This window comes from Propithecus coquereli, unplaced genomic scaffold (genome assembly GCF_000956105.1).
Source record: "Propithecus coquereli isolate 6110/MARCELLA unplaced genomic scaffold, Pcoq_1.0 Scaffold116, whole genome shotgun sequence".
Classification (NCBI taxonomy): Eukaryota; Metazoa; Chordata; class Mammalia; order Primates; family Indriidae; genus Propithecus; species Propithecus coquereli.
The window spans coordinates 4,493,551-4,505,576 of record NW_012135636.1 but is presented as its reverse complement, the minus strand read 5'-3'; the positions used below and the strand labels follow the sequence as shown (position 1 = coordinate 4,505,576).

General features: G+C 34.8%; 1 protein-coding gene across 1 annotated transcript in view; it reads right to left on the bottom strand.

The window, feature by feature from the left end:
• The window catches only part of CTAGE5 (CTAGE family, member 5), a 94,272-nt gene that overhangs the window by 64,892 nt on the left and 17,354 nt on the right, over positions 1 to 12,026 (bottom strand). Inside the window, exons 5-9 of the mRNA XM_012658019.1 lie at positions 4,477 to 4,548; positions 2,824 to 2,850; positions 2,143 to 2,253; positions 1,420 to 1,491; positions 698 to 802 (exon numbers count right to left, since the gene is read on the bottom strand). Of these exons, the coding sequence (XP_012513473.1) occupies positions 698 to 802; positions 1,420 to 1,491; positions 2,143 to 2,253; positions 2,824 to 2,850; positions 4,477 to 4,548 (387 nt within the window). The remainder of the gene's footprint in view (positions 1 to 697; positions 803 to 1,419; positions 1,492 to 2,142; positions 2,254 to 2,823; positions 2,851 to 4,476; positions 4,549 to 12,026) is intronic.

Sequence of the window (12,026 nt, the reverse complement as noted above, 5' to 3'; positions counted from 1 at the left end):
TGAAATCCTCATTTGATCTGTCAGCAGAACTACTTCTCTATTTAGGCCCCAGATCTGTAACTTCAATAACCTTCATGGGTATTCTCTGTCCCCCTTCACTCTGGCTTTGAGAAGCTGGTGCTAAATGTTATTTGCTGTAATTTCTATAGTGCATGTAATACTTTACCCAGTATCATATTGATTTTTTTAAAACTCAATAGCTCTTTTTCTTATATTCTCAAATACAAAAGCCTTACCAATTCATCTTGTTCAAAATGTTGAATGCTCTGGCTTACTTTCCCTGCCCTGGGGGAAGAGGGTGCAGAAGTATACACTTTTGTATCACACAAAAGAGACACCTAAGTATATGTGGGAGATTGTCCTGCTCCTATGTTCTCCAGGAAAAGCCTACTCTTGCCCCTAACGTGGGTCAGTCATGACTATGCCCAGAACATTTATAATTACATATTCACAACATGAAGAGTCCCTACAGAGCAGCAGGCCCCAACCTTTTGGGCACTAGGGACTGGTTTCACGGAAGACAATTTTTCTACAAAATGTGGGGGGGTGGAGGTGATGGGAGGTGTCAAGCAAGCTATGGGGAACTGCTGTAAATACAGATGAAGCTATGAAGCTTCACCTAGTTCCTAACAGGCCACGGAGGACCAGTACCAGTCCGCACCCTGGGGGTTGGGGACCGCAGCTATAGTGTACAAACCTGTTTCTGGCTTTCCTGAAGTTGGGAATTTTCATTCAAAGCATCTTTTATTGCTATCTTAAGCCGTTCTTCATTCATTTGAAATATCTTAAAAGTTGTTTTGGCCTAAACAAAAGAAAAAATATCAAGTTTATAACAATTAATTTAATTTAATGCATAGCTCATCTTTACACATATTCCCTAGAACATGGAATTAAACAAAGACAAAAACATGCCAATATTAACAGCAGAGGCAGTATGGCATAACAGAAAAAAGGCTGGCATAAAATCAGGATATAGTCCTGTCTCTTCCACTAACTTGCCATGTGACCTTGGACAAATGATTTAACCTCTATGTACTATGCAACAAATTTTAACTATTTATTCTGCATCTCCCCTACTAAAATTTAAACTTTATGGGTACATTTTTGTCTATTAATGTTAAGTACTAAGCACCTTCAACAGTGATAGTATACAGCAATAGTTCAATAAATACTTATCCAGTGAAAAAAATGAACTTTTCTGAAGTACCTCATGTAAAAAAAAAAAAAAATACCTATCCTTGATCCTCTATATCTCAAATCCTAATATAATATCTTATTCCTTAAAAAAAAAAAATACCTATCCTTGATCCTTTATATCTCAAATCCTAATATAATATCTTATTCCTTAAAAATAAAAAATAGCAATAAAATTCAAATAATTTTCAAAAGCAACAGACCTATTAGACTAATTCAACTTACTTCAGCTACTTGTGATTTGAGGGATTTCGATTCATCTTCGAGGGACTGTATTGTTTTTGAAATATCTGCCATCTGGAAAGATAGTATCAGACAATAAACAAGTATTTACTAAACTCCTCCAGTTTCCAAGATGCCATATATATTAGATATATGTTAACCTAACACTTTTGCTCCATATGTGAGGGCCCAAATTGGAAAAGCTTCTCAGTTTATTTAGTCATATGCTTAAAGGGATTTTATGTGAAAGTTATGTAACAATAGTATCTCACCTCAACTTTAATATTTCGTAACATTTAAGTTATTTTGGCTCAAGATAAGTTTACCAACATCATATCTTACTAAATAATCTCACATACATCAAAATTTTCCTTAAGCCATATTTTAAAAAACAAAAAGTTATAATGTTCTTAACATATCTTTCAAGTAATTTAAAAAAATCCACTATGTATGTGACCATTCAATTTAAACTATTTATATGAACTACTTCTATGTGCTACTTTATAGTGCACATAGAAAATTTCTATAAAAATGTGCAAGAAATTTAACATGGTAATATCTAGAGGGAAGTGAAGGGTGGATCTGGAAAATTTTGCTCTCCACTTTACAACCTTCTGTATTCTTTGCGTTTTTTATAGTGCATATAATACTTTAACCAATACCATATTGATTTTTAAAAACTCAATAGCTCTTCTTCTTATATTCTCCTAAATACAAAAGCCTTACCAATTCATCTTGTTCAGCATATTTAGATTTCTCTTCTTTTAATTCTTTTTCTAGACAGCATATTTCATCCTCAAGTTTAGATTTGAACCTGTTCAGCTTTTCATAGGTTGCCTAAAAGAGAAAGGCAACTTTATACAATAGACTTGGGAATTTGGGGCTAGGGTAAATCAGATGAGTATAATAAAATACATGTATAAGTTAAATAAGTTTAGTTTATATATTTGCTCATTTTTATAATAACAGCATTTCTAGCAGGGGTCAGCAAACTGCTTCTGTGAAGAGCCACAGAGTACTTTAAGCTTATAGGCCATGCAGTCCGTTGCAACTACTCAACTATGCTGTTGTAGTGAGAAAACAAAGACAATACCTAAATGCAAAATGAGCAGAGCTGTGTTTCAATAAAATTTTATTTACAAAAACAGGTGGAAATGCCCTAAGCACAGTTTGCCAACCTCTGCTCTAATGCATTATAAAGGAAAAAAAAAAAAATGACAAATAAATCTAATTTAATATAATTAAATACATAATAACATACAAAATAAGCTCAAAAAACAATCAAGATTGCTTCGTGGTTAGTATTCCACATTGAATTAAAACATATTTTCTGTGACCTTTTTTTAATTTAAAATGATTAGTTGTTGGATTATCCCAATTGAATTTTAAATACTATAATAAACATACCTCTGATATTTGTGATCCTTCAACAAACTTGTTAAAAAAAAAATAAACCAAAAGATTCAAAAAATTTAATGCAGGCAAAAATAAAAGCAGAACAAATACATACTATATTACATACAGTGGTTATAAAACTTGTTTATATGAATTATCCCATATTTGAATATTTCATTACAGGAATTCCCTGACATGAATCAAAATGTTAGCCTATTGGTTTGATTTTATCTACAGATTCAACTATCAAATTTTTTAAAAATTATATAACACTATAGTTTGTATTTAATTATGATTACAACTCCTGAAAAGAAACACCATATGTTTTAAAAAATTACTAAAATTAGAGAAAGACTTCCAAACTCTTCAAGTCAGTGAAAAATTCAGCTAATTTTACTGCTATCTTATATAAATGCATTGACCTGAGAATAAATTGGTGTATTCTATTTTATCCACATTACCACACTTGAGTAAATGTCTTTGCTACCCAGTTTTTGCTCTTCTGTTAGCATGCCAAATGTGTTCTAAAATTCTTTTTATTTATCAAACTAATAATTACTGCTGGGACAACAGTTAAAACAGAGGGTCAACAAATAAAATATAACAATTTCAATAAGTTTTTAAGGATAATAAGAGGTAACAAATTAAGAAAGAAAAGATTAAGAAATTTATTTTATTTGGAATCCAATTTATAACTTCCTTTGGACTCTACTAGAAAATTCTAAATCATGACAGATAGACTTTCTGATGATTACAGACATCAGTGATTAAGAACGGCCAAGCTGAACTAAACACATACAACAAAAATATAAGGTCTACTGTTTTCTACTTTCATGTTCACAGATACAGGCTTTTTCTTCTATCCATTGTCATTACTCTGTTTTTCACAATATTCCCATATCTAAAGAGTAGTAAGCCACAGCCATCACTTACTCTCATCTGTCTTAGTTTAGCTAAATTACTAATTACCATACTTAGCTTCCTTCTTCCTTACAATTAGCCACATCACACCTGATCCAACTGAGCGTATCTTTCCAAACTCCTCATTCGTGACATCATGTTGGTAGCCTGAAACTGGCTATGGTGGCAGTCTTTATACCACACAACTCAGCAAATGCTACCAATAAGGGTTTCTGCCTTTTAGAGAGCCAGTTGTTAAACACTGGCCAACACACCACTACTTAAAATGCAAACTTTTGGTCTAATTCTAGTTAGCTCCTAACATTCTGGGGATGAGGTTTTAGGCAAATACTATCAAAATTTACACAATTTATTGTTGCCAACTATTCCTAAATTTATGAAAATGAATCCTAGTTTTCCCTTCTGGAGCAAACTGAGGCAAAAGACGAATGGCCACCTTAATTCATTTCCCAGGAATGAAGAATGAAGAGTTTCTATGTAGCTCTTAATTCCAGTGAACCTGAACATGTCTCACTCAAAATAAGCTAGCAACAAGAGCTCAAATTTTTATATTTTCTGCTACCTACTAATATTCTATTTCCTACATTTAACTTTTTTTTTAAGTTTTAACATATACAGACACTCTTTCACATTTCTTTCAAATACTTATTAAAAGTTTTGAGAAGACACATTACTTTTAAAGTTTCTGTTATTTACTAAGAATCTTTTCTCCAGCTTTTGAAACTATATCATTTGCTTTTTTACCTCCAAACTTTGTGCTTCTGTTGACTCATTCTCAAAGCTGGCATCCTTTAAAGATGACTCTAAGCCTTCATACTGAAACAAAGCAACACCATAAATAAAAACTCTATACATTTTATTTTGAATTTTATCTGGATAGATGCCTAAGAAGCAGACAGAATCCATTTCTATGTGTGCATTAAATTTACCTGGATTTAGTTAGCTTTAAGTTCTTTAAATCTGACCACTATAACAAACAGAACCAGAGCAGCTAAAACATCACAAACCACTAGCTCAGACAACAAATGGCAGACCTTCATCCTCAGACTAAGAAAGTTGTCCAAAACCTGCTTCTCAGAGAACACAGGACTATAACTCACATTCTTTACTTAAAAGGAGGTGAAAATTCTAATAGCATGGTTGTACTAAAGATTATCCAAAGGTTTACTCAAAATGTATATTTTTATGTAAGCTCTCTATTATCCCCCCTAACAACTAAACCTCTTCCTTAAGCCTGTTCATTAAAGAGAAATTTACAGTAACAGCCCATCAGAAATTTTCACTTTAAATTCACACCACACAACAAATAAAGCAAGTAGGGAATATAGAATCTTTAAAAGATAGAGAATAACCATCTATCTAATGCTATAAGAGTTGGCAAGGCCAGGTGCAGTGGCTCATGCCTATAATCCTAGCACTTTGGGAGCCTGAGGCAGGAGGATCGCTGCAGGCCAGGAGTTCAAGACCAGCCTGAGCAGCACAGTGAGAACCCATCTCTACTAAAAATAGAAAAATTGGCTGGGCATGGTGGTGCATGCCTGTAGTTCCAGCTACTCAAGAGGCTGAGGCAGGAGGATCGCCTGAGCCCAGGAGTTTGAGGATGCAGTGAGCTATGATGACAATACTGCACTCTAGTCTGGGCAACAGAGTGAGACCCTGTCTCAAATTAAAAAAAAAAAAGAGTTGGCAAAATGCGCTTACTTCAATGCTTCAAAAAAGTAGTTAAACCAAAGACTAAGTGTTGTGGATCAACCTTCCTGCTAAGATCAAGAAGAGCCGGACAAAAATACCCAAAAAGCAGGATCTGTCTAAAAGTTTCAGAGAGCTATCAAAACAGTAAGACTCTGTGAGAGACGAGGGAATCCCCAGGAAGGCAAGTCCAGCATTTGACATTTCTTTTACCCTTCAAAAGTAGAGGCTGATAGGCTGAGAACTTGAGCAAACATTTCAGGAAAATCAGAAGCTGAGAAGACAAAACATGGAGTTGGAGTTCAGGACCTGCCAAGTAGGATAAGCCATGAGCTTGGGCTTTAGGATGGGACCCCGTGCTTGGCTGAACAACACCTTTAAAGATGATATTCTACTCCCCAGGATTTCCAGATGTAGTTAAGGATCTTGAGACGGGAAGAGTACCCAGGATTACTCTGGTGAGCCCAATATAACACCAAGGGTCCTTGTAAGATGGAGGCAAGAGAAATAAAGTTAGAAGAGAGAGTGATGTGAAGATGGGAGCAGAAACTGGGGTGGTGCAGCTATGAGCCAAGGAATGCTGGCAGCCTGTAGAATTTGGAGGAGGCAAGGAACAGATTCTCCCCTAGAGGCTGCATAAGAAAATAGACTTGCTGATATCCTAATTTTAGCCCATAAAACTGGTTTCAGACTTCTAACTTCCAAAATTATAAGAGAATAAATGTGTTTTTTTATAACACTAAATTTGTGGTACTCTGTTACAGCAGCAACAGGAAACTAATACCCACAACAACCAAAACTGGCTACCTTATGACAAAGTCTAAACCAGAAACAGACTAATCCTTTGAACTGAGGCCCAATTTACAAACATCTCAATCTGTTATTAAAGTAATCTGATATCCCAACAAAGAAAAGCCCAGCACCAGATGGCTTCATGGCTGAATTCTACCAAACTTTCAAAGAGTTATTAGCAATACTTCTTAAAGTCTTCCAAAAAATAGAGGTGGAGAGAATATTTCCTTAACACATTTAGCGGACCAGCATCACCTTGATACCCAACCCAAAAACACCACAAGAAAAAAACAAACTACAGGCCAAATCTTTGATGAACACTGATGCAAAAATCCTCAATAAAATATTAGTAAATTGAATTCAACAACACATCAAGAAGATTATATATCATGATCAAGTGGGATTTATCTATGGTATGCAAGGCTGGTTTAATATATGCAAATCAATGTGATACATCACATTAATAGACTGAGAGAAAAAAACCACATGATCATATCAATTGACACAGAAAAAGCATCTGACAAAGTTCAACATCCTTTCTTTTTTCAGTTTTTTTAATTTTAAATTAATTTTATTTTAATTTAAAGCTCTTTTTTAAAAAAAAAATTTCAGAGTATGGCCAGGCACGGTGGCTCACTTCTGTAATCCTAGCACTCTGGGAGGCTGAGGCAGGAGGATCGTTTGAGCTCAGGAGTTCGAGACTAGCCTGAGCAAGAGCGAGACTCCATCTCTACTAAAATTAGAAAGAAATTAATTGGACAACTAAAAATATATAGAAAAAATTAGCTGGGCATGGTGGCACATGCCTGTAGTCCCAGCTACTCGGGAGGCTGAGGCAGAAGGATTGCTTGAGCCCAGGAGTTTGAGGTTGCTGTGAGCTAGGCTGATGCCACGGCACTCACTGTAGCCCGGGCAACAGAGCGAGACTTTGTCTCAAAAAAAAAAAAAAAAAAATTTCAGAGTATTACAGGGGTACAAACACTTTGGTTACATAAATTGTCTTTGCACCGACTGAGTCAGCGCTACGAACAGCACCCACCACATCCATTAGGTGTGAATTTACCTATTCCTTCCTGCCCCTCCCACCTGCCTGACATCCTATGCATGTTACTTCCCATACATGCACATTACTATTGATTGATTAGTACTTGTTTTTTTTTTAAGATATTAGGTCTCACTATGTTGCCCAGGGTGGACTGGAACTCCTGCGCTCAAGTAATCCTCCCACCTCAGCCTCCCAAGTAGCTGGGACTACAGGTATGTTCCACCACACCCAGTTCAATATCCTTTCTTCATAAAAACTCTAACAGTTTAGGTATAGAAGGAAAATTCCTCAACATAATAAAGGTCATTTATGAAAAACTGACAGCTAACATGATAATCAATGGGGAGAAACTGAAAGCTTTTCCTCTAAGATCAGGTACAAAGCAAGGATACCCACTCTTGCTACTTCTATTCAGTGTGTTACTGGAATTACTATCAAGAGCAATTAGACCAAAAAAAGAAAAAGAAAAAGAAATAAAAGATATCCAAATCAGAAAAGAAGAAGTAAAATTATCTCTATTTACAGATGACATGATCCTATACATAGAAAACCCCAAAGATGTCACCAAAAAACTTAGATCTAATAAATGAATTCAGTAAAATTCCAAGATATAAAATCAATATACAGAAACTCGTGGCATTTCTATACTCAGATAATGACCTAACTGAAAAAGAAATCATGAAAACAATCTCATTTATGATAGCATCAAAAAAATAAAATAAAATACTTAATAAATTTAACCAAGGAGGTACGCTGAAAACTATAAAACACTGATGAAAGAAACTGAAGAGGACACAAATAAATGGAAAGATATTCAATGCTCAAGGATCAGAAGAATTAATATTTTTAAAGTGTCCACACTACCCACAGCAATATATAGATTCGATGTAATCCACACCAAAATTCCAATGGCATTCTCGCAGAAATAAAAAAAAAAAATCCTAAAACTCACATTGAACCAACAAAGATCCCAAATAGTCAAAGCAATCCTGAAGGGAAAAAAAACAAAAAACAGAGTTGGTGGCATCATACCGCCTGATTTTAAATTATATTACAAAGCTATAGTAATCAAAATGATATGGTACTGGCATAAAAACAGATACAAAGGAGCAAGAGCAGTGGCACACACCTATAGTCGCAGCTACTTGGGAGGCTGAGGCAAGAGAATCACTTGAGCCCAGAAGTTCAAGACCAGCCTGGGCAACATAGCAAGACCCCATCTCAAATACAAACAAAAAAACGCAGACCAGTGGAACATAATAGAGAGCCCAGAAAAAAATCCAAAAACACATGGTCAAGTAATTTTTAACAAGGGCACCAAGAAGACACAATAGGGAAATGATAATCTCTTCAATAAATGGTGCCAGGAAAACTGGATTTCCATACAAAAAAAAAAAAGAAATTTAATGCTTATTTTATACCATACACAGAAAGCAACTCAAAATGGATAAAAGACCTAAACAGAATACCTGAAACTATAAAATCTTAGGAAAAAAATAGGGGAAAAACTCCTTGCCATTGGCCTTAGCAATAATTTCTTGAATATCTCACCAAAAACTTAGGCTATAAAAGCAAAAATAAATGAAGGGATGACATCAAACTAAAAAGCTTCTGCACAGCAAAGGAAACAATCAACAAAATGAAAAGGCAACTAACAGACTGGGAAAAAATATATCAGGTAGAAGGTTAATACCCAAGATTTATGAAGAACTCATACAACTCAATAGCAAGAAAACATACAAGCTAACTTTAAAATAGGAAAAGGGGCAGGGCGTGGTGGCTCACACCTGTAATCCTAGCACTCTGGGAGGCCGAGGCAGGCGGACTGTTTGAGCTCAGGAGTTTGAGACTAGCCTGAGCAAGAGTGAGACCCCATCTCTACTAAAAATAGAAAAAAATTAATCAGAAAACTAAAAATATATACAAAAAATTAGCCGGGCATGGTGGCGCATGCCTGTAGTCCCAGCTACTCGGGAGGCTGAGGTAGAAGGATCGCTTGAGCCCAGGAGTCTGAGGTTGCTGTGAGCTAGGATGACGCCACAGCACTCTAGCCCGGGCAACACAGTGAGACTCTGTCTCAAAAAATAAAAATAAATAAATAAATAAAATGGGCAGAGGACTTGAATAGGCATTTCTCCAAAAATGACATAAAAATGGCCAACAGATATATGAAAAGGTGCCTAACATTACTAATCATTGGGGAAATGCAAATCAAAACCACAGTAAGTTATCGCCTCATACTTGTTAGGATAGTTATCAAAAAAACAAACGATAACAAGTGTTTGCGAGAGTGTGAAGAAAAGGGAGACCTTGCACAGTAAGTCCTCGATGTCCACAATAGGTTGTTAGAAACTTTGACTTTAAGGGAAATGGTGTAGAGCAGATCCTCCAATAACATCCTTTCCTCTGTTGTTTTGTTACATTGATGAGGAAAAAAAAATTGGTTTTGTCATACATTGTTTCACTTAAAGTCACAGTTTTCAAGAACCTATCAAAGATGTTAAGTGAGGACTTACTGTACAACTGGTAGGAATATGGACTGGTACAGTCATTATGGAAAACGGTAAGGAGGTTCCTAAATAAATTTAAAATAAGAACTACCATATCACCCAGCAATCCTTCTTCTGGGTATATACACAAAGGAAATGAAATCACCACCTCATAAAGACATCTGCATTCCCATGTTCATTGCGGCATTATTCACAATAGCCAAGATATAGAAATAACCTAGGTATCCATCAATGGACGAATGGATAAAGAAACCATGGTACATATTTACATGAAATATTATTCAACCATAAAAAAGGAGGAGATCCTGCCATCTGCCACAACACAAATGAACCTGTAAGACATTTTGCTAAGTAAAATCAGCCAGACACAGAAAGAAAATTATTGCATGATCTCACTTAAATGTGGAATTTTTAAATACATACGTTGTTTTCAAATATATATAATGAATAAAACAGTGGTCACAAAGGAGGAAATGGGGAAATGTAGGTCAAAGGATACAAAGTAGCAAACATGTAGGATGAATAAGTAAAAAGACTTAATGTACAACATGAGGGCTGTAGCTAGTAACAGTATATTGTAATCAGGATTTTTGCTAAATAAGTACATTATAGCTGCTCTTGGTTGGGGGGGATGAGTAACTGTGAGATGTTAATTTGTTTCACTATAGTAATCATTTTACTATATATGTATCTTATAACAATGTTGTATATCTTAAATATACACATAAAGTTTATTTAAAAAAAAAATAAAGTCAAATAAAATTTCTAATGTCCATAGCCTAGCTACCTACAAAAAGCAATAGTAAATCCTCACTGGAGAAAAATAACATCACCCACAGCTTCAAAATTATCTCTACAATTTTTCTTATACTATCACTGATACTCAATATAAAATAACCTGACATTCAATAAGACTTCACTGAAAACCAAGAGAAAAAATAAACAATAGAAATAGACTACTAGATGATGCAGATATGGAGTTCTCAGTCAGATATTAAAATAAGCATAATATGTAAAAGGAACTGAAAAATAATATTGTACTAGAGAAAAAGAATTACAAAAACAGCCACATTGAAACCACATAACTGAAAAAGAGAATCAATGAAATTAAGATCTCGACAGATGGTTTAAAAGATGATTAGAGATAAATGAAGATAATTAGTAAAATGGAAGATAAATCAGAAGAATATATCCAGCCTGAAGTGTGGACAAACAAAAAGATAAAAAGTCTAGGAAAAAAACATAAGCAATATATGAGATATAATAAAAAGTTAAAATATACATATTTAAAGTCCCAGAAAGAAAAGAAGAAAAAAGGGACAAAAATAATATTTGAAAAGGTAATGATCAAGAATATTCCAAAACTAATAAAAAACATTAAGCTATAAATTCTAGAAGCATCATGAACCCCAAGAAGGATAAATAGAAGAAACCACACCTAAACAAATCATAGTAACACGGCTAGAAACTAAAGACAGAGAAAATCATAAAAGTAGCCAGGAAGTTTCTTATGAAGTTAAACTATACCTGCCCTAATAACTCACCAATTCCAATATTAAACATTTACTGACAAGAAATGAAAACTCACATCCACACATACACAAAAAAAAAACCTGTAGAAGAATGTTCACAACCACTTTATTCACAATATTAATAGCTAAGAACGATAAATAACCATTCAAGAAGTAAATGGATAAACAACTTGCGGTACATTGATACAATGCAAATTTACTTAGCAGAAAAAAAAACAACTACAAATATATGCAACAACATAATGAACTTCAAAAAAATAATGCTGACTAAAAAGCCAGACAAAAAAGAGTCTGATTTCATTTATACGAACTTAGACAAAAAGTAATCTATGGTGCCATGACAATTCAATGTGGAAAGAATAGTCTTTTCAATCAGAGGTACTGAGACAACTAGATGTCTACATGCAAAAGAATGAGGTTGGACCTCGACTTCATACCATACATAAAAATTAATTCAATAGAAAGACAAGCACCACATGTACTCACCATCAAATTAGTATTAACTGATCAACACATAAGTGCACATATAAGAATAACATCTATTGGACGTCGGGCAGGGCAGGAGAAGGGAGGAGGGGACGGGTATATGCATACACAGAGAGTGCAATACGCACCATCTGAAGGATGGACATACTTGAAACTCGGACTGGGGGAGGGAGCAGGGGGCAAGGGCAACATACGTAACCTAAACATCTGTACCCCCATAACATGCTGAAATAAAAAAAT